Source organism: Pan troglodytes, chromosome 9, assembly GCF_028858775.2.
Source record: "Pan troglodytes isolate AG18354 chromosome 9, NHGRI_mPanTro3-v2.0_pri, whole genome shotgun sequence".
Lineage (NCBI taxonomy): Eukaryota > Metazoa > Chordata > Mammalia > Primates > Hominidae > Pan > Pan troglodytes.
In genome coordinates this window covers 61,917,641-61,941,038 of record NC_072407.2, presented here as the reverse complement: position 1 = coordinate 61,941,038, position 23,398 = coordinate 61,917,641, and the positions used below count along the sequence as shown (strand labels likewise).

General features: G+C 40.2%; 1 protein-coding gene and 1 long non-coding RNA gene across 3 annotated transcripts in view; one reads left to right on the top strand and one right to left on the bottom strand.

Annotated features, from left to right (window-relative positions):
• The window catches only part of LOC104008492 (uncharacterized), a 57,833-nt gene that overhangs the window by 5,307 nt on the left and 29,128 nt on the right, over window positions 1-23,398 (bottom strand). The gene's annotated exons all lie outside the window — the stretch shown is intronic.
• Window positions 9,920-10,849, top strand: OR10V1 (olfactory receptor family 10 subfamily V member 1). The gene has a single exon (XM_001136091.4). The coding sequence runs from the start codon at window positions 9,920-9,922 to the stop codon at window positions 10,847-10,849; it is 930 nt and encodes a 309-aa protein (XP_001136091.2).

Here is a 23,398-nt window from a genome sequence, read left to right as displayed (position 1 = left end):
TGAAGGCCCTTTGAGATTTGGGATTCCAAAGTGGCAACCACTAAATGACCTCTAAAATTCCTCCTAATTCTGTGATTTCATGAGTGACTTTGAAGAAGAAGATGATGAAGAAGCAGCTCTAGATGATCTCTCATTTCTCCAAGGAATTTTGGAAGAAAAACCATCTCCCCAGATCTTTTTTTTTTTCTCTTGAGACAGTCTCACTCTGTTGCCCAGGCTGGAGTGCAATGGTGTGATCTCGGCTCACTACAACCTCCCCCTGCCAGGTTCAAGCTATTCTTGTGTCTGAGCCTCCCAAGTAGCTGGGATTACAGGTGTGTACCACCACGCCCAGCTAATTTTTTTGTATTTTTTAGTAGAGATGGGGTTTTGCTGTTGGCCAGGCTGGTCTCAAACTTCTGTCCTCAAGTGATCTGCCCACATCGGCCTCCCGAAGTGCTGGGATTACAGGTGTGAGCCACCATGCCCAACCCTCCCCAGATGTTTTACTTGAAGCATTAGTATTCACTAATTTTTAATAAATATTTATTGAGAGACTACTGTCGGGATCTGAATGATTCAATACATAATACCCAAGTGACTAATGGATTAAAAGTCCTATTTTAAATGTGTTAAATGTGAGATACTTAATTCGTGACCCAATAGAGATATCAGGTAGATAAGTGCCTGAATAAGTTTGGAGTTCAGGGGCAAGGTTACCCTGGCTTGAGATACACCATTTGAGAGTTATCAGCATACTTAAAGTCAAACAACTAAATACTAACACTACAAAAATATGTCAATAGAAAACAGGACCTAGGACCAAAACTCAGCTTGTGTGGAAGTTAGGGAAATAGAAGTTGGCAAAGCAATTAAGGACAGTCAGACAGGATTAAAATTAGGAGGACAATATGCTAATAATCCTGATCTGATCACTATATATTATATGTATTGAAGCATCACTATGTACCTTATGAATGGGTACAATTATTATTTGTCAATTAAAAAAGAAAAGAAAAATTTGAAGGAAATTGTTTCCCAGAAACAAAGACAGTAGAAAATATTGTGGAATAGGGCAAAAAAGAATAATGTGCATGTGGAAATCTTTTTAATGATTTCTAGATAAGTGAAGTGAAAACAATAATTTTTCTTTCCCCCAACTGACCTCATCATTGAACTTATGAAGAAGTCATTAAAAGACCATCCCTAGGGAAGATGCACCCATAGAATAATCCTGATGCAATGTTAACTTTTAGACTACATTTAATCGTGTTGATTTTTGCTTTCCAAGCGACCTCAGTCATCTCAGGGGACCAGCAATGACTTGTTAGGCAGGTTAGTTATGAATGTCATTATTTGATGATAATTTCAAGTCTGAATACCAGTACAACTTTAAAGGTAAGTTCCAGGCTACAGAGATGTCATAAGTAAAGCCCAGATGTTATCTTGTACAAAGATGAAAGAAGCAAGATGGAGTATAACCCAAGGGTTAATCTGAAAGGATTCCGGTCTGGTTTAAGAGGCATCTTAACATAGTGCCCTGAATCAGTGAGATATGTGATCTAGCAGTGGTCAGCATGCCAGCCCAGGGATCCTCTGAGGACAGGTAAGACCTTGAGGCAGGCCCTTGGGGTCCTCAGTGTTTAGCAAAGGATCCCAGTAAATCTGCAATGGGTTGTAGTCCACTTGAGCTCAGCAAATGCTCAGAATCTCCTCCCAGACTCCAGATTTTAGAATGTTAGAAAAATCGCTTGTCGGCCAGGCGTGGTGGCTCACGCCTGTAATCCCAGCACTTTGGAAGGTCAAGGCGGGTGGATCATGAGGTCAGGAGTTCAAGACTAGCCTGGCCAACATGGTGAAACCCCGTCTGTACTAAAAATACAAAAACTAGCCAGGTGTGGTGGTGCGCGCCTATAGTCCCAGCTACTCAGGAGGCTGGGGCAGGAGAATCACTTGAACCTGGGAGGCGGAGGTTGCAGTGAGCCAAGATCGTGCCATTGCACTCCAGCCTGGGTGACAGAGCGAGACTCCACCTCAAAACAAAAAAGAAAAAGAAAAATCGTTTGTCAATTACTAAGCTAGGAACAAAAGCTAGGAACAAAAGCTAAGGGTGGAGCTTTACACAGAAAGAGTCAAAGTCTAGTTCCTACTGAGAACCGGTATTTTATACAGATGACTTATGGGAAATTCAAGAATACATACTGTGAAATCCATGCTCCTCAAACTGATGAAAGGCAAAGAGAAAGGTCTGTTTACAATGATCAAGGGATCATACTCTAGACCAGATTAAATGAGCTCAACACTAACCAGTCCTGAAATGCAGAGATGTATGCACGGTCAAGGAGTTTTCCACTTTTTAAAAAATATCCATCATTTCAATTTCAAATTTAAAGATGTTGAAAATGTAGAAAATACTTCTGTTATAAAAGGAATTACTAGTAGTTTCCTTCACATAGGAGGCCCCTTATGCATTAAAAAGTAATTGTAATTACATGCCATTCTTCAAACGGCATTATTGCAAAAAGAGAGATGTCTGTGTTCCCCTAGCATGTTGTCATTTTATGACAGCAGTTCCCTGAATTTGACTTGTATTATATATACACACACACGTACACACATGTATACGTATATCTTTTCTTTTCTTTTCTTTTCTTTTTTGAGAAGGAGTCTCACTCTGTCACTCAGGCTGAAGTGCAGTGGCACAGTCTCAGCTCACTGCAACCTCCAACTCCTAGGTTCAAGAATTCTGCCTCAGCCTCCCACGTAGCTAGGATTACAGGTGTGCACCACCATTCCCGGCTAATTTTTTTGTATTTTTAGTAGAGATGGGGTTTTACCATGTTGGCCAGACTGGTCTCCAACTCCTGACCTCAGGTGATCTGCCTGCCTCAGCCTCCCAAAGTGCTGGGATTACAGGCGTGAGTCACTGTGCCCAGCCCTATGTTTTGTTTTTTGGAGACAAGGTCTTGCTCTGTCATCCAGGCTGCAGTTCAGTGACACAAACACAGCTCACTTCTGCAGATCTTCTGGGTTCAAGAGATCCTCCTGCCTCAACCTCCAGAGTAGTTGGGACCACAGGCACATGCCATCACACCTAGCTGATTTTTTTAATTTTATGTAGAGATGAGGTCTCACTATGTTGCCCAGGCAAGTCTCAAACTCCTGGCCTCATGTAATCTCAGCCTCCCAAAATGCTGAGATTACAGGTATGAGCCATCATACCTGGCCTGACTTGCGTTATTTTTATTACTATCTCTTTCATTCAATTTTGAGCATTAACATCTTCACTCATTTTATACACTTCTTTCTCTTTTCCCAGAAAACAGAGCTATGCCTTATATAGAGCAGGGCCTTAATAATGTTTGTAAAAGGGATTTCTTTAAAACAATATTGTTGATTAAATGAGTAGGTAGTGAAAGAGGAAGAAAATCAGGAGCAAAAAGGAAAGAAAGAGACTATATATTAAAGTGCTGAGCACTGCCTCTGCAATGATCTGAGGAATGCCTGTGGCACATCACTTTACAGCAATAGAGTTTGTTGAAAATGGACAATTAGAATTAAATAATTTTGTCCCTCTAAGGCACCTATCATTCAGCCTTGCACATACTGCATTGCTCAGTGATGTACAGTTTGTTTTAATGATAGAAACAGACCTGCTTTCAGATCGACCTAGGAATTAAGTCCTACTCTGCCATTTACTAGCTGGGCAAGTTAATTAAACCCTTAAGCCTCAATTTCTGCATCTGAAAAAAAATGTAAACAATAAAGATACCTATTGCACAGGAATAGGTATCTTTTTTTGAGAACTTGTCTCAAAAAAAAAAAAAGAGTGTCTTCTAAGGACAAAATATGTCTTTTGTTTGAGTACATCTGATGTTGGAACATTTTATTTGAATAGGTACCAATATATCTGAAGGTCCTGATGCCTGTAAAATAATTAGCACAGTGCACAGATCCTGGAGTACTGAGCCTGCTTTTGCAGTGCACAGCACCCAATAAATGTTAGCCATTATTATTGCAGTAGGAGTACAATAGCCTTTGTTGAATGTCTGGATGTTTCATACAATATACTCCCAGTTCCCTTACAAAAGTATCACATTGGACCATGTAAAATTGCCTATATGCTGCCATTGGTGTTTTCTCTCTTTCTTTTCCCCCAAATCATATGCGACCATTGCTGACCTTCAAAAACAAATTTCATTTGATCCAACATATTAAACTATTTTGGCTCTCTTTCTTTCGAGATGCTGCTGCCAAAAAAATACTCATATGAATTTCTTCCAGAAAGTACTCATGAGAATATCATCAGACATACAGAAAATGTTATTCAAGGATGTCTTCTGGCTGGGCACAGTGGCTCGCGCCTGTAATCCAAGTACTTTGGGAGGCCGAGACAGGAGGATTGCCTAAGTCCAGGAGTTTGAGACCAGCCTGGACCACATGGCAAGGCCCCTATCTCTAGAAAAATTTTTAAAATTAGCCAAGCATGGTGGCATGCACCTGTGGTCCCACGTACTTGGGAGGCTGAGGCAGGAGAACTGCTTAAGCCTAGGAGGTAGAGGCTGCAGTGAGCCATATTTGCACCACTGCATTCCAGCTTGAGTGACAGAGAGAGAACTTGTCTCAAAAAAAAAAAAAAAAGAGTGTCTTCTAAGGACAAAATATGTCTTTTGTTTCAGTACATCTGATGTTGGAACATTTTATTTGAATAGGTACCAATATATCTTCCCTGACTCTGCTACAGCCATATAAGTATCTTTAGAAGCCACAAATACCTATGTTCCGAGCTGGGCTTTTGCCCTGTGAATTATGGTTATAACTTTGTTCTTCCTTCTCTGCTCATCCCACAATCAAAATCTCCAAGTTAAGATTTTATTTTCCTCTCAGTTGAGTCCAAATTTGTGCTAATAGCTATATCATGTAGGTCAATTCAGCCATAAAGATATACCTAAAGTCAATACATTTTTATAAACTATCTTTTCTTTCTTTCTTTTTTCTTTCTTTCTTTCTTTCTTTGTCTTTCTTTCTTTTGTGTTTCCTTATTTATATAAGGTACCTTTTAACAATAACTAGTTTATAAGTAGATTAAAGAGTTGTCATTCTTCACCCTACTAAAAGAGAGACTCTGAAGAATAAGGTAACATAGGAGACTAGGAGTTGAGCCAGATGTAATATGAAATCTCTTCCAGAAAATATTAGATAGACCTGCCAGGTATTCTACCCACTCAACATTTTTTTTTCAATCTTAGGATAGATAATGAATAAAGGAATCAAATAATCTGTATACTTCATTGAGCAGGTAATATATGCAGGCATTCTACTAGGTTCTTTCACGGACATCGTTTCATGGACATGCACCTCACAACAACATTGTAAAGTAGTGAGGTGCAATTCTGAGCAAATGGGATCTTAGAGAGAGCAAGTGACCTAGCAAGATCACAAAACTAATAAGTGACAAAGCTGAAATTTGAATACACATCATTTAATTTCAACATAGCCTACTTTCCCGGAGACATCATTTCCCCCAAATTATATGCTTTTTAAAATATATTCATTCCCCTAAAATTTGGTTGTATGACCAGAGGCAATTATATAGACTTAATTAAACAGCCACTCAAACTGAAGTTCCCAGCAACCTACCTTTTCTCCCTGTGATTAAATACCATCTGCACATCTAAATTGAGAGAAACTGACAAGGAGTGGCAGGGGTACAAAGGTGTTGCAAACCAAGCCAGAATAAGCAAAAATCTGGCTGACAGTCTTGACCCTTGACTCCATAAAGTAGATGGCATTTCATTTATCTTTGGGTCCCCTAGAGTACTTTGTACATTTAAATGATGAATTAAAAATTGACCCCCTTGTGCAATCTCGGACAAGTCAAGCAGTCTCTTTGGAAAAGATGGACCCAGGTGACCTGGCAGAGCTCTGACTCTGTGAGCATCTGTAACCTTCCGGGGCCACTAGTCAACTTGTATAGGGATTACACGAAGGACAAAGAACTTGTGGAGCCATGTTCTTAGCTGCATGATGGTAAGACGATAAGCTATTTTTCCGAAGACTAGCTGTCTTCTGGGAGTTTTTCTCTGGGCCTTACCTGTTTAGAAGAAGTTGGCTAGTACTTCAGTTGTTTTCTTTGCCGTAATAAGAGAGGAGCTATTCCAAGTCAAGATTTGAGACTTGGGGACTTTGGGAAATTGTATTTTCAATTGAGTAATAGCCAATCTACGGTCTAAATTAACATCTAAGGCTTTTTAACCTAAGTACTCTAATTAGCATGAGAGACAATTTACATTTTTAAGAACTTTGTGATCAGCCACAAGAAAGAAATTTCTTCAAAATCTTATGTTTTTACTCCCCTAAATTCATGCAAATCTTCCCACTACCCTATATTATCTCCATGTTTGTTTTGATATGAAATCATTCTCCGAAATTTTTCAAGTTAAAATAGACCTTTTAAAAAAACTGCCATATTGATCCTGGAACTTCGCTTTCTCTCAAAACACAGCTTTGTACCCTCTAGATATTAGAATGTCCACAGTCTAGTTTAAAAAGCAAGCATGAATCCAAATAGCTGCTACCACCTGTCCAGATTTATGTAAAGAATGAAGTCAGCAAAGCATGCAGCTATTTGTTTCCATGATGCCCAACATTTAATTCAATATTTTAGCATCATATGGATGAATAGTGAGCATGCTGGGCCATCTTTTGAAAGTTGTGTCTAGTTGTCTTCTTTGCATTAAAAAAAAATGCACTTTATATTATTCTAAGGTTGATATCACTTCTAAATAGAGCCTAACTTACATCTATACCTTCTCACAATGGCAACAGCAACAATGACAAGCATCTCTTGTTTTTCCAATAAATTTTACCATAGACCAAGAAAACAAGATGCTTTTTTTTTTTTTAATGGAGAGGAGGTTCTTAAAAACTACCTGGGGTAGGGTGGAAAGGAAGGCCATAATATGATGAGTAGAAAACTTTTTAATAAAGAAATTAAGGGCTGAGCGCAGTGGCTCACGCCTGTAATCCCAGCACTTTGGGAGGCCGAGGCAGGTGGATCACTTGAGGTCAGGAGTTCAAGACCAGCCTGGTCAACATGGTGAAACCCCATCTCTACTAAAAATACACAAATTAGCTGGGTGTGGTGGCGAACACCTGTAATCCCAGCTACTCAGGAGGCTGAGGCAGGAGAACTGCTTGAGCCTAGGAGGCAGAGGTTGCAGTGAGCAGAGATTGTGCCTCTGCAATCCAGCCTGGGTGACAGAGTGAGACTCCAAAAAAAAAGAAAAAAGAAGGAAAGAAAGAAAGGAAAGGAAAGGGAATGAAAGAGAAAAAAAAAGAAAAAAGAAAAGAAATGAAATTAAGAGATTGGCTAGACCAATATTATAATGGATATTTTAGTGCTTGAATTTCTTATACAGCATTCTGGATTTCACAGTATTTCTCCAGATTCGATTTTCCCTTCTCTTTTCTAAACCTCGTGATACAATAATGCCAACGCAGACCCTGCGCTGCATTGAGACACAAGTGCTTTGAGGAGATTAGGTTGATTTATGCCCAGGAGATAGGATGGACTTCCTGAGTCTAAGGAGATTAAGAAGAACAAAAACAGAAGGCACCTCTGGAACTTTTTATTTCTAGTGTCCTAATGAATTGAGTAATTCATTTTGTTTTGACTGTATAGGTTTGGTTCAGCCCTACGTAGGTACTGTCCTGGTCTGGGGACTAGACTCTTAGCCCCCAGAAGACAGTCGCTTAAAACTGCAGGCAGGCACCTATGAAAACTCTTAGGACAGCACACAGGACTTCAGGTCATGGGTCACAGAGGATTCTACCCTCTCTTTGTCTCCATTCCCTCTCTTGTGAAGAAATGAATCAAACCACCCTCCCTCTATCTCCACCCAAAACATCACAGTTTTTAGCCAAATATTTTCCCTCTGCTCCTTAGAAGAGAAAAAAGGGAAGTTCTTTTTGCTGCATTGCCCGGAGCAGCATTTACTAGATAGCCATAGTAATCATGTATTGTAATTATTATTGTAATTATGTCTCTCAAGTGTGGAAATACTATAATCCAACATTTTCAGTCCTAGATCTTAGGTACTCTTTTTCCAATAGACCATCTAGAGTTCTGAATTGTAATCAATTAATAGCAAAGCTACTTAGGAGATAAAAAGTATGGAGGGAGAAAGTAGGGTATAAACTAAGGTTAAGCAAACAAGCTCTATAATCAAACAAACTGTTCAAACCGTGACTTTTCCATTTTCTAGCTATGTGAATTCAGAAAATGTTAAAATTTCTTTAAGCCTATGTGTCTTCATCTGTTAAAAAGGGATGATGATAGTACACCCCTACTAACATGGTTTTATAGATTAAGTGGGCAAATGCATAATAGAGCACTTTTCACCATGCCTTGTGCTTATTATGAAAGAAATGATAATTTTTCATAAGACAGAGGTCCAGCCCCCATCCTTGGGGAACATAAAATGTAATTGGGTCAGGACATATAGATACAGTAAAATACAGTTTGGTAGCACTAAACTCATAATACTGAGCAACATAAAACGTCAGAGAAAGGAAAGAGAGTGACCTAGGGAGATTTCATAAAAGAACAACATATCCTAGAATTTGAAAATTGGGTATGATTTGGATTAAGCAAAAGAGAGGAGAAAGTACTTCTAGTTGGAAGGAGAATGGAAGTATATGAAGCAGCAGGGAGAATATGAATAAGAGGCCAATGAGTAGACCATGTGGTCTGTAACAGGGATATTTAAGCGCCATAGCAGGATTAGTCTAAAAAAGTCAGCTCCAAGAGAGACTGGAATAATCGGCAGAAGACTGTGAAGGTCAACATTTAAGCAATAGGAAGGCACTGAAAATTTCTAAGCATATAAGCAACATGATAATAGAGAGCAGGATGGATTACAGAGGGAGGAGAAGGGAGATGGGAGAATAGATAGCTATCACAAGAATCCTCATGGAAGATAACAATGGAGAAAGCTGATTAAGGAAATGGGAAAGGACCAAAGCAACAGATAGGAGAGACTCTTTGAAAGATGAACTATCAGTGTGTAGGGACATATAGGATAAAGGAAAAATGTAAATCAAAGTCTCTAGGTTTTGAGATATATTACAGAGTTTATGATTCAATTTCATAATATGCCAGCAACACAATTCTCTTTAAATTATGGCATACATCTGCCTATACAATCCTAAAATTTTTTATTTATTGTCTTATATAATTAATCAATACCCTATTTTACCCATTTTGTAACTTTGAACTTTAAATTTGCTTTATTCATTAATTTGTTCAGCAAATGCTTCTTGGCAACCCTATACAGTAGGCACTGTGCTAGGCACTGGAATTAAAATAAAGATCACCAGGCCAGGCGTGGTGGCTTACTCCTGTAATCCCAGCACTTTGGGAGGCAGAGGCTGGCGGATCACCTGAGGTCAGGAGTTCGAGACCAGCCTGGCCAACACAGTGAAACCCCATCTTTACTAAAAATACAAAAATTAGCCAGGCATGGTGGAGGGCACCTGTAATCCCAGCTACTCAGGAGGCTGAGGCATGAGAATCACTTGAATCCAGGAGGCAGAGGTTGCAGTGAGCCAAGATTGCACCACTGCACTCCAGCCTGTGTGACAGAGTGAGACTCCATCTCAAAAAATAAAATAAAATAAAAAAGATAATCAAAGTCCCCGCCACTGAGGATTTTTCAGTCTTTGGTACTTGGGAGGTGGGAGAGGAAAGATGAGGAGGTGGCAAATGTATAAATTATAATGCTATATAATCTGCTATAAAATGAAAACATGCACATCATCCCTGAGGTTTCTCAGCAAGTGCCTGAATACTGAATGGAGAAGTTGGGAAAGCAGCATATGAAACCAGAGATGCCTTGAGGCCCATGTCATCTTTCCTCTTAGGTCCAATACTCTACTCATGGAAGGAATAAATAAAACTGCAAAGATGCAGTTTTTCTTTCGTCCATTCTCACCTGACCCTGAGGTCCAGATGCTGATTTTTGTGGCCTTCCTGATGATGTATCTGACCAGCCTCGGTGGAAATGCTACAATTGCAGTCATTGTTCAGATCAATCATTCCCTCCACACCCCCATGTACTTTTTCCTGGCTAATCTGGCAGTTCTGGAAATCTTCTATACATCTTCCATCACCCCATTGGCCTTGGCAAACCTCCTTTCAATGGGCAAAACTCCTGTTTCCATCACGGGATGTGGCACCCAAATGTTTTTCTTTGTCTTCTTGGGTGGGGCTGATTGCATCCTGCTGGCAGTCATGGCTTATGACCGGTTTATAGCGATCTGTCACCCTCTGCGATACAGGCTCATCATGAGCTGGTCCTTGTGTGTGGAGCTGCTGGTAGGTTCCTTGGTGCTGGGGTTCCTGTTGTCACTGCCACTCACCATTTTAATCTTCCATCTCCCATTCTGCCACAACGATGAGATCTACCACTTCTACTGTGACATGCCTGCAGTCATGCGCCTGGCTTGTGCAGACACACGCGTTCACAAGACTGCTCTGTATATCATCAGCTTCATCGTCCTTAGCATCCCCCTCTCATTGATCTCCATCTCCTATGTCTTCATCGTGGTAGCCATTTTACGGATCCGGTCAGCAGAAGGGCGCCAGCAAGCCTACTCTACCTGCTCTTCTCACATCTTAGTGGTCCTCCTGCAGTATGGCTGCACCAGCTTTATATACTTGTCCCCCAGTTCCAGCTACTCTCCTGAGATGGGCCGGGTGGTATCTGTGGCCTACACATTTATCACTCCCATTTTAAACCCGTTGATCTATAGTTTGAGGAACAAGGAACTGAAAGATGCCCTAAGGAAAGCATTGAGAAAATTCTAGGTAGGATGATCCTATGATTTACTTAAATTGGGACACTTTTGAGAGTGAAATGGGATGCCACTAATAATTTTGCTGAAAGGACATGCATAGGCGGGTGTGTGGCTCATGCCTATAATCCCAGCACTTTGGGAGGCCAAGGCAGGCAGATCACTTGAGGTTGGGAGTTCGAGACCAGCCTCACCAACATGGAGAAACCCATCTCTACTAAAAACACAAAGTTAGCTGGGTGTGGTGGCGCAAGCCTGTAACCCCAGCTATTTGGGAAGCTGAGGCAGGAGAATCACTTGAACCAGGGAGGCAGAGGTTTCGGTGAGCTGAGATTGTGCCATTGCATCAGCCTGGGTAACAAGAGCAAAACGCCGTCTCACAAAAAAAAAAAAAAAAAAAAAATTGCAGGAAAAAAAACTTTACATTTTTTGTTTTATTTACCAAAATGAAAACTCATGTCAGTGTTCATAATTTTGAAAGAGTACCCCAGTAATAAAAAGGATACTAATAATGGAGGAAAATATTATTTAACAAGTAAAACACAGGAGAAGAAGAAAATGAGCATCATTGCATCTTATGTTCTTCAAGAATCTCTTCTTCAGCATCTTGGAGGGTCATTGACCCTGCTTGAGCTTCCAAGGAGAGAGAGCATTAACTCATAAGATGCTTCGTTCCTTACTGGACAACTGTAGTCATTAAGTACTATAACTTACCTTGAGCTAAGGTCTCTATCTACAAACAACTTTCTCCCCCTGGTCTTGTTTTTACTCTAGAGCTCTCTTATATTAATACATAACAGCTCCTCACATGTATTAGGACAGGTTTTGTATCTTCTGTAAATCTTCAGTGCTCTTTTCTCTAAAACAAGTACCCCAACTCTTCCTCCAGGAGGTTATATTTGAACCTTCTCATTATACCAGTCACCTTCTAGATTTTCTCCAGCTCCATATCATTGTGCAAATTTCACCCCCAAATAACCACATTACACTGGAAATATTTTGTTCTGAGGGACTGTTATTTTTCATGACCTTTAAGCTATATTTTCTTCTTCTTCTTTTTTTTTTTTTTTTTTGAGACGGAGTCTTGCTCTGTCGCCTAGGCTGGAGTGCAGTGGCTCAATCTTGGCTCACTGCAATCTCTGCCTCCCAGGCTCAAGCAATTCCCCTGCTTCAGCCTCCTGAGTAACTGGGATTACAGGTGCACACCACCACGCCCAGCAAATTTTTGTATTTTTAGTAGAGACGGGGTTTCGCCATGTTGGCCAGGTGGGTCTCGAACTCCTCACCTCAAGTGATCTGCCTGCCTTGGCCTCCCAAAGTGCTGGGATTACAGGTGTGAACCACCACTCCTGGCCACCATATTTTCATTAAATAATTTTGATCACTTTAGCCACAAAATTTGATATCACATAAAACCTTCATATAGCTTTAAAATAGTTTTCACTTCTGCCTGACCATAATTTATTTTAGTAGCATAAATTTAGGACTTTTCATTTAACACGGATAATATGTATTTTATTGGTTTTCACCAAGTGATGAAAACTGCCAAAATCATCTTCAGGCTTTATCTTATTCTTCATACTTTTGTGTCATGGGCAAAACTGCAAAAGCTGCCAAAATGATCTTCAGGCTTTATTTTATTCACCATAGTTTTGTGTCATGGGCAAAACTGCAATCATATTTTATTGCTTTTGTCTAAATTATTGACAAAAATATCAAGCAGAACATGACGAGGGCAGAGTCTGGTATCATCTTCAGGAATTGTTCAATTAGGTAGACATCTGCTCAGTTAAACTACCTGTTGGGTACTGTGCTAACTACTTGGGCAATGGGATCATTCGTACCCTAAACCTCAGCATCACACAATATACCCACGTAACAAGCCTATACATGTACCCTCTGAACCTGAAAGTTGAAAATTTTTTTAAAAAAAGAAAGAAATCTGCTCAATGAATAACATCTGGGGTACACTGTTGCAATTATGGCCCCCCTTGAACTCCACCTGCCTATACCCATGCCTTTAGGCAGTCTCCCACCCCACCCCACCCCCACCCCCACTGCCATCACTCCCGGAGGACTATGTGACTTGCTTTGGCCAATGAGACATTAGCAAATGCATTGCAAGCATAGGCTTACACTTATATTTTGGGGCCTGCCTTCTCTTGCTGTCCTAAGGCCTCCACATAGCCTGGGCTAGGATGACATCGTGTAGAACAAAGATAAGCTGTCCAAGTTGAAACTACCTAAGCCAATCAGCCCTAATCTACCAGCTGACTTTAGCCACATTAGTAACTCCGGTAAGACTAACAGAGTCCAGCCCAGATTGTTGACCCATAGAATCAGGGCAAATAAATGATTGACATTTTAAGTCATTATGTTTGGAACAGTTCATTTTGCAGCAAAATGTAACTGCTTTGCCAACAAATCTATAATTAGCCATCTCACAGAGGGATATGATGAGAAACTTCAAATCCTTTCATACAATCAAAATACACTGCAGCACTTGTATAAATCTAATCATTTAAAGCTCTTGTTTTTAAAATGAGGTGCACTTGGCATGATTTATCATGAATCACTTTATATGGGCTCATAGTAATCACCAGTCTTTTCAAAATTCTTACAACTTATCTGTTCGATCATTTCCAGAATTCTACTAGGGAATGGCATTGAGATATCTATCTTACACATATTTTGTATCTGTAGCTTCAGCTAAATGGGAAAAAAATTCAATAGTTCTGAGTGCCTTGGGAATGGAGAATGTAGCATTAATCTTTGGATACCCATAACAGTGGGTAATACTTATTAAACTCAGTTGATTCACTATCAAAAGACAGATAAAATTTTAGGATGGTGTACTAGTCTTGTCTCTCTTAAAAATTATATGGTCCTTATATAAAGCAATTGTGTCTTATTTATACTTCTTTATCTTTTTTCTATTTTTTAACTTTCTCTACTCCTTGAAAACTTTTTTCTATCATTTACATTCTTCATTGCCTTTTACAGTGAAGCTACTTCATAATTATTGGAATTAAGCAAGACTTTCTTTGGAGATAACTTCTTTCTGGTTCTCAGATTTTTAAAATGTCACTAATAAGGGCACATACTCATTTAAAATATTTTTGAAACCTTTATTGCTAATACTAATTTTTTATTGTTTTATTTGATTCTAGTATCTGTGACTTCAATGTTCCCTAAGATTACAAATAGTGAAAAATACAAATGGGAAACTATAAAATATCCATTGGAAGGGAGCAGGTAGGTATCATTATTGCATATTAAAGGAAGATCATATACTTTACTGTCTTTTTTTTGAGACAAGGTCTTGTTCTGTTGCCCAGGCTGGAGTGCAATGGCACAATCAGAGTTCACTGTAGCCTCAATCTCCCGGGCTCAAGCACCCAAGTAACTGGGACTAAAGTTGCACACCACCATGCCCAGAAAAAAAAAAATTTTTTTTTTTTTTAGATGGAGTCTCACTCTGTCACCCAGGCTGGAGTGCAGTGGCACGATCTCGGCTCACTGCAACCTCTGCCTCCCAGGTTCAGGCAATTATCTTGCCTCTGCCTCCTGAGTAGCTGGGATTACAGGTGCGTACCACCATGCCCAGCTAGTTTTTGTATTTTTAGTAGAGATGGAGTTTCACCATGTTGGTCAGGCTGGTCTCAAACTCCTGACCTCATGATCCGCCCGCCTCAGCATGCCAAAATGCTGGGATTACAGGCGTGAGCCACTGCGCCCGGCCAGAAAAATTTATTACTTTTTTTTGTAAAGATGGGCATCTCACCTTGTTGGCTAGGCTGGTCTGAAACCCTTAAATTCAAACGATCTTCCCACCTTGGCCTCCCAAAGTGCTGAGATTACAGGCGTGAGCTGCTGCATCGAACCATACTTTACTATCTTTAACTCAATTTTAGCACGGATTTTTAAAATTTCAGTTACAGAAAATTTTGAGAATTTGAAAATTTCACTTGCCTTATTGATGTTTTTCCACTTTTTTCCAGTGATTCTAGAGAGCTGGGTGCAAAAGCATATTCTGCAGTCATGCCCAGTAAAAAAATTCCCAAACTCCCATTTCTCTCATCATCTATTTTGTAGCACTGTGGTATTCAGAAGAAAATGAAAGAGAAATTCTTCTAACCAGGGTAGAAAAGGAATAATGAGAAAGAGGTGAGTCAGAAGATACTGGAAAGAACAAATTAGAAAGAGAGATGGAGATAGGGTCAACAGGGGAAAGCAGATATTTGAGGAATCTCTGGGATGTGACTGCTATGGCTTGAATGTGTGTCTCCTCCAAAATTCATGTTGAAACTTAATCCCCATTAGAGTGGCATTAAGAGGTATGGCCAGGTCGGGCACAGTGGCTCACACCTGTAATCCCAGCACTTTGGGAGGCTGAGACAGCCAGATCACTTGAGGCCAGGTGTTCAAGACCTGCCTGGCCAATATGGCAAAACCCCATCTCTACTAAAAATAAAAATAAAAAAATTATCTGGAGCATGGTGGTACAAGCCTGTAATCCCAGCTACTCAGGAGGCTGAGGCATAAGAATCATTTGAACCCAGCAGTTGGAGGTTGCAGTGAGCTGAGATTATACCACTGCATTCCAGCCTAAGCAACAGAGCCAGACCCTGTCTCAAAAAACAAACAAACAAACAAAAAGAGGTAGGGCCTTTGCGGGGAGTGAGTAACTCAGGAGCGCTCCTCATGAATGGGTTAGTGCCTTATAAAAGGGCTGGAGGGAACTGGCTTAGGCCCTTTTTGCCCTTCGGTTCCTTCTTTCATGTGAGGAAATAGCTTTCAAGGCACCATCTTGGAAGCAGAGACCAAGCCGTCACCAGACACCAAATCTGCAGGTGTCTTGATCTTGGGCTTCCCAGCCTCCAGAACTATGAGGAAATAAATTGTCATTCTTTATAAGTCATCCAGTCTCAGGTATTTATTATAGCAGCGCAAATGGATGAAGATGTAATGAAATTTAGAGAGTTATGAGTTATTGCAATAGGCATCAAGGAGTTGGCTGAGTATTGAAGCATCTTCCATTGCTTCTCTGGAAGGGACAATGGGACTGAGAGCCAGGAGAAATGGCTTCTAGGAGCTGTGTAATGTTGGAAAAGCTGCTTTCATTCTTGAAGACTGCTAATGCTTCTATAACAAAGTATAGCAAATGGGGCAACAACACAAATTTATTTTCTCACAATTCTGGAGACTAGAAACCTGAGATCAAGGTATTGGCAGGGTTGATTTTTCTGAGGCCTCTGTCCTTGACTTGCAGAGAGCCGTCTTCTCCCCCTGTCTTTATGTGGTCTTTCTCCTGTTTGTGTCTGTGTACTACTGCCCTGTTTTTATAAGACCAGTCATATTGTATTAGGGCTCACCCTAATGATTTCACTTACTCTTTATTACCTCTTTAAAGGCTTTATCTCCAAATACATTCTGAAGTATTGAGGGCTAGGGCCTCAACATATAAATTTGGGTTGGAGGGAAGACATAATGTAGCCCAAAACAAAGGCTCAATCTCAGTATCTAGAAAACTAGAGGATTATACTTGTTAATATTTAAGCTATGTTCAGGCACTGACTTGCCATGGCCCCAATCCCTGTTGGACTGAACAAAGGAGGACAAACGCGGGAATAAAGATAAAGAAAAAAGAGTATATTTGGAAGAAGGGGCCAGAGGGCTCCTTGCTTCTAGTGAACAAGGGCCCTGAGTTTTACAGCCCTTTGTATTTATTGGGTAAAGGAGATTGGGAGAAGGGGGGTGGTTGTCGGTCAGCAGCTTGACTCAGTGCAGGCTTGCAAGGCTGCATTCTCTGAACAGTAGTCTCCAGATGTTCCAGTAGATAACCTCAAGGAGCACAGTGCCAGGGAGTGATTGCACTCAGCATGTCTTCTGGCAGCAGGCACAGTCATGAGTTTGCCCACATCCTGCATTCATGATAAATAGTTTGCTGTTTGATCATATAGCCTCCAGTGGAATGCTGAGTTAGTCACGACCCACAGGACTTCAGCTCTCTTTTTTCTTTATCTTTATTCTTTTTTTCTTTATCTTTATTATCTATAAAAGAGTATCTTTATCTATCTATAAAAGAGTAAAAATACTCTTTTCTTTATCTTTATTCCCACATTTGTCCTCCTTTGTTCAGTCCAACAGGGATTGGGGCCGCAGCAAGTCAGTGCCTGAATATATCTTAAATATTAACAAGTACAATCCTCTTGTTTTCTAGATACTGAGATTGAGGCTTTGTTTTGGGCTACATTATGTCTTCCCTCCAAACCAAATTTATATGTTGAGGCCCTAGCCCTCAACGCTTCAGAATGTATTTGGAGATAAAGCGTTTAAAGAGGTAATGAATCAAATGACTTTGATTCAGTAATTTAACTCCCACTTTCTATTTACATCTGTCAATATGCTGGCCATTTCTCCTCACATTGGAGAGGCTTCTATGGTACTTTCTACCATACTCTGCTAATAATGGTTTCTTGTCTGCTTCTTAATCAGAAAGCAAAATAGAACAACTTGGGCATGAACAAATGGGGTAGGATGTGAGGGCAATCTGGCTGTGACATCTGTCATCCCATTGATCACCAGAGTTGATTCAGCTGATCTGCCTGGCTAGGTGGGTGTCCTCTTCCTCCTTCACTGCCCCATGTGCGACCCTCTCAAAGCTGCAAGCTTAGTCAAAATGGACGACCTTCCCAGATAGAGGAGGACCATTCTTTGGTCAAGGGTATACAAGTAGCTGCACTCCTCTGCTAGAACCTCTAAACAAGCTCTCCAATGTGGTGGTCATTACCCTTTGTATTTGTTTATTTTCATACTGCCATGTAGAGTTTGAGACCAGCCTGGGCAACATGGCAGAAACCTGTCCCTACCAAAAATACAAAAAATTAGCTGGGCGTGGTGGCACACACCTGTAGTCCTAGCTACTTGGGAGGCTGAGGTGGGAGGATTGCTTGAACCTGGCAGGTGGAGGTTGCAGTGAGCCAAGATCGCAACCTGGGTGACAGAGTGAGACCCTGTCTCAAAAAAAAAAAAAAAAAAAAAAAAAAAAAGACTGACATAGAGCATATAAAATACTTTGACTGGGCGCAGTGGCTCACACCTGTAATCCCAGCACTTTGGGAGGCTGAGGCAGGTGGATCACAACGTCAGGAGTTCAAGACCAGCCTGGCCAATATGGTGAAACCCCATCTCTACCAGAAATACAAAAATTAGCTGGGCATTGTGGCGCGTGCCTGTAGTCCCAGCTACTTGGGAGGCCTGAGGCAGAAGAATCGCTTGAACCTGGGAGGCTGAGATTGCAGTGAGCCGAGATTGTGCCACTGCACTCCAGCCTGGGTAACAGAGAGAGACTCTGTCTCAAAAAAAAAAAAAACAAAAAAAACTTTCTTAGTTGTATGTCACTGCTCTTCATTAAACATGTAGGAATATGTACTATGCACAGAGCCTAACATTCAACTATATTTTGTGTGCATGACTGTCTTCAGGTTTCCAGCCTCTTTGTCACATTCTTGTTTTCAGTGATCCCCGATGGGGGTAGCTTTTAGCTCTACACAAATTCTTTCTTTATCCTTAGTAGCTAGGTGCTTCTGGATAAATGACTCTCAACAGGAAAAGCCTGAGTCTTCTATAGTGTATATCTGTGATAATATGTATTTCTTTCTGTTGACTTAACTAAGGAACTGAGAGAAGTGAGAAACTTCCTAACATATGTAAGGAAATGTACAAATGTACATTGGCACCCTTATTTACACATCCTTCAAGAAGTAACTCTTAACAATAAAAAAATCAATAAATAAAAGAAGAAGTAAGTTCAGGCAACACCATGATATTCCTACTTTACAGGACGCTTGGAGATTTTACTCCTTTCACTGTGGAAAAAAAATGAAAGGAAAAGGAAGGAAAGAAGGAAGGAAGGAAGGAAGGAGAGAGAGACAAAGAGAGAAAGAGGGAAGAAAGAGAAATAAATGGAAACCAGATTAAAGGTATTTTCTCTCTAGAGAAAGCATGAGGTACATCCTATTTATAATAAAATATCATAAATTTGTTCTGCTCCAGTTGCAATGATCCTACAAGTCTTGGTTACAATCACCAGTCATTCCTTCATTCATTCATTTAACAATTCAGTGGTTATTATTGAGTATCTACTATGTGTGGAAACCTGGAATATAGTGGGAATGCAGCAATAAATGAAACAATTGTTTCCTGTTATCGCAGTGTTAAAAAGAAGAAGAAGAAGAAGAAAGAATAAAAAAGAAACAGAGAAGATCCTTGTCCTCATGAAGTTTACAATCTAATGGGAGAGACACATAATAAATTAAAATATATAATTACGGACTTTGGTAATTGCAGTGAAGAAAACAAACATAGCAACTCAACAGAAAATAACTGAGTGAGGAACACCTACTTTAGACAAGATTGTATACACAATGCTTTCAATTTCCTTTATTGTTAACACTCCCATTGTATGTCTGTCACAACTAATTGACCAATATTGACGTATTATTATTAACTAAACTTCACACTTTATTTGGAGTTCCTTATTTTTTACCTAATGTCCTTTTTCTGTTCCAAGAATTCATCTAGGACACCACATTACATTTAGTCATCATGACTCTTTAGGTTCTTCTTGGCTGGAAGAGTTTATTAGACTTTCCTTGTTTTTGGTGACCTTGACAGTTTTGAGGAATCCTGGTCAGATATTTTGTAGAATGTTCTTCAGAACTGACCTTCTCTGATGCTTAGACAAGGGGTTGTGAGTTTTTGGAAGAAAGAACACAGAGGTAAAGTGCCATTCTCATCACATCATATCAAGGGTACATAGTGTAAACATAGCTTTTCACTACTGATTTTGACCTTGATCACCTGACAGAGGTAGTGTTTGTCAGATTTCTCCACTGTCAACAAACTCTTTTCCCACTTGTGCATTATACTCTTTGGAAGGAAGTCACTATATTCAGTCCACCTGTAAGGAACGGGTAGGTAGTTTTGCTGCCCCAAATTGAGAAGGGAGGAGTTACATAAATTATTTGGAATTCTACTGCATAGGAGATTTGTCTATTCTTCCTCATTTAAATTTTTATCCAATCATTTTTTTCTTTTTTCTTTTGTATCAGTTAAAGAATCAATTATGTTTTTATACCAGCATGTGAATATTTATTTTATACTTTAGGTTATAAAGTGTATTGCTTTCTTTACATTGTGAATATTTTTATTTATTTATTTATTTTGAGATGGAGTCTCACTCTTTCGTCCAGGCTGGAATGAAGTGGTGCAATATCAGTTCACTGCAACCTCCACCTCCCAGGTTCAAGCGATTCTCCTGCCTCAGCCTCCTGAGTAGCTGGGATTACAGGTGCCTGCCACCATGCCTGGCTAATTTTTTTTTGGTTGTTTTTTTTTTTGTATTTTTAGTAGAGACGGGGTTTTGCCATGTTAGCCAGGCCGGTCTTGAACTCCTGACCTCAGGTGATACACCTGCCTCGGCCTCCCAAAGTGCTAGGATTACAGGCATGAGCCACCGTGCCTGGCGAATATTTTTATTTATTACAGATAAGAAGAGAGGGAAGATAAAAGAAATGAAGAAATGGAGCAGTGGAGGAAAGTGGGAAACAAGCAAACAAAAAAGAAATAAATATAAGAAATCAAAGTTAGGCCTAGGATAAAAGGTTCCACTGAACAAAAGGACCCCTCTGACTCACTCCTCAGGGCTAAGCCTCTGTCTATTAGCCCTAGCTAATATTCAACAGAATTCTTGTTCTTGACTCTTTTTTTCAGAAAAACATTCTTTCAGAGAAGAGGAGCAGGTCAAAAACAATAAAATATTCAAGCACTGAATTTCTCCCAACTCTCTTCTAATTTCATCCTTTTTTAATTTTTATTTTTATTTTATTTTATTTATTTTTGAGACCAAGTCTCGCTCTATCACCCAGGCTGGAGTGCAGTGGCGCAATCTCAGCTCACTGTAGCAACCTCCAGCTCCCAGGTTCAAGCAATCCTGCTGCCTCAGCCTCTCAAGTAGGTGGGACTACAGGCACATGCCACTACATCTGGCTAATTTTTTTTTTTTTTTTTTTTTGTATTTTTAGTAGAGACAGGGTTTCACCATGTTGGCCAGGCTGGTCTTGAACGCCCGACCTCAAGTGGTCCGTCCGCCTCGGCCTCCCAAAGTGCTAGGATTACAGGTGTGAGCCACCACGCCCAGCCAACAATTGGACTATTATTTGGAGTTATTAGAATTGCTTATTATTAGGAAAAAGCTACACACCAATCAGAATGGTGATTATTAAAAAGTCAAGAAACAACAGATGCTGGCAAGGCTGTGGAGAAGTAGGGACACTTTCACACTGTTGATGGGAGTGTAAATTAGTTCAACCATTGTGGAAGACATTGTGGCAATTCCTCAAGGATCTAGAACCAGAAATACCATCTGACCCAGCAATCCCATGACTAGGTATATACCCAAAGGAATATAAATCATTCTATTATAAAGATACATGCACATGTATGTTTATTGCAGCATTATTTACAATAGCAAAGACATGGAGCCAACCCAAATGCCCATCAATGATAGACTAGATAAAGAAAATGTGGTACATATACACCATGGAATGCTATGCAGCCATAAAAATGAATGATATCATATCCTTTGCAGGGACATGGATGAAGCTGGAAGCCATCATCCTCAGCAAACTAACACAGGAATAGAAAACCAAACACCGCATGTTCTCACTCATAAGGGAGAGCTGAACAATGAGAACACATGGACACAGGGAGGGGAACAACACACACCAGGGCCTGTCTGAGGGGGAAGGGGAGGGACAGCATCTGGACAAATAGCTAAAGCATGCTGGGCTTAATACCTAGGTGACGGATTGATAGGTGTAGCAAACCACTATGGCAAACTTTTACCTATGTAACAAACGCGTTCTGCACATGTATCTTGGAACTTAAAGTAAAATAAAGAAAATAAAGAAAAAAGGTATATTTATTTTTTCAAGGCATCAAGAATCAGAAGAATAAAATAACCAAGATACTATGGCTTTGTACAACATGAGAAAGAGGAAAAGATATATGAAATGATGCAGTCTTAAAATGAGTTGTGGCCGGGTGCAGTAGCTCACGCCTGTAATCCCAGCACTCTGGGAGGCTGAGGCAGTTGGATCATCTGAGGTCAGGAGTTCAAGACCAGTCTGGCCAACATGGTGAGACGCCCCCATATCTACTAAAAATACAAAAATTAGCCAGGCATGGTGGCTCGTGCCTGTAATCCCAGCTACTCGGGAGGTTAAGGCAGGAGAATTGCTTGAACCTGGGAGGCGGAGGTTGCAGTGAGCTGAGATGGCCCCACTCCATTCCAGCCTGGGCGACAGAGCAAGACTCTGTCTCAAAAAAAAAAAAAAAAATGAGCTGTGGAGCCAGGCGCAGTGGCTCACGTCTGTAATCTCAATATTTTGGGAGGCCGAGGTGGGCGGATCACTTGAGGTCAGCAGTTCAAGACCAGCCTGGCCAACCAACATGGTGAAACCCTGTCTCTACTAAAATACAAAACTTTGCCAGGCCTGGTGGCAGATGCCTGTAATCCCACCACTTTGGGAGGTCAGGAGTTCGAGACTAGCTTCTTCAACATGGCGAAACCCTGTCTCTACTAAAAATACAAAAATTAGCCAGGTGTGGTGGTGCATGGCTGTAGTCCCAGCTACTCAGGAGGCTGAGGCAGGAGAATCACTTGAACCCGGTAGATGGAAGCTGCAGTGAGCCAAGATCATGCCACTGCACTCCAGCCTGGGCAACAGAGAAAGACTTCATTTCAAAACAAAACAAAACAAAAAGATCCAACTATATATCGTCTACAAGACACTTAATTTACATTTAAGAACACATGGCCATGTAAGACATGCCTACTTACCCTTCCGCCATGATTGAAAGTTTCCTGACGCCTCCCCAGCCATGCTTCCTGCACAGCCTGGAGAACTGTGAGTCAATTAAACCTCTTTTATTTATAAAAACAAAAAGAAAAGAACACACATAGACTGAAAGTGAAGGATGAAAAAAGATATTCCACGATGATGGTAACCAAAAGTAAGTAGGAGTAGATACACTTATATCAGATAAAATAGACTATAAGTCAAAAATTATCACCAGAGACCAAGACATTACATAATGGTAAGTGTCCATTCAGCAGAAAGATATAATAATTATAAATTTATATGCACCCAACATCAGAACACCTAAATATCTAAATAGATAAAGCAAATAATAACAGAACTGAAGGGAGAAATAGCAATACAATAGCAGTCAGAGACATCAAGACCCCTCTTTCAATAAAGAATAAAACATCCAGACATAAAATGAATAAGGAAACAGGAAACCTGAACAACATTATATATGAATGGGCCTAACAGGCCTGTATAAAATATCCCATCCAACAGCAACAGAATACTCATTCTTCTCAAGTGCATATGAAACATTTTCCAGGATGAATTACTTGTTAGGTGCTAAAACAAGTTTTAACAAATTCAGGAATACCAAAATCATACCAAGTATCTTTTCTGACCACAAT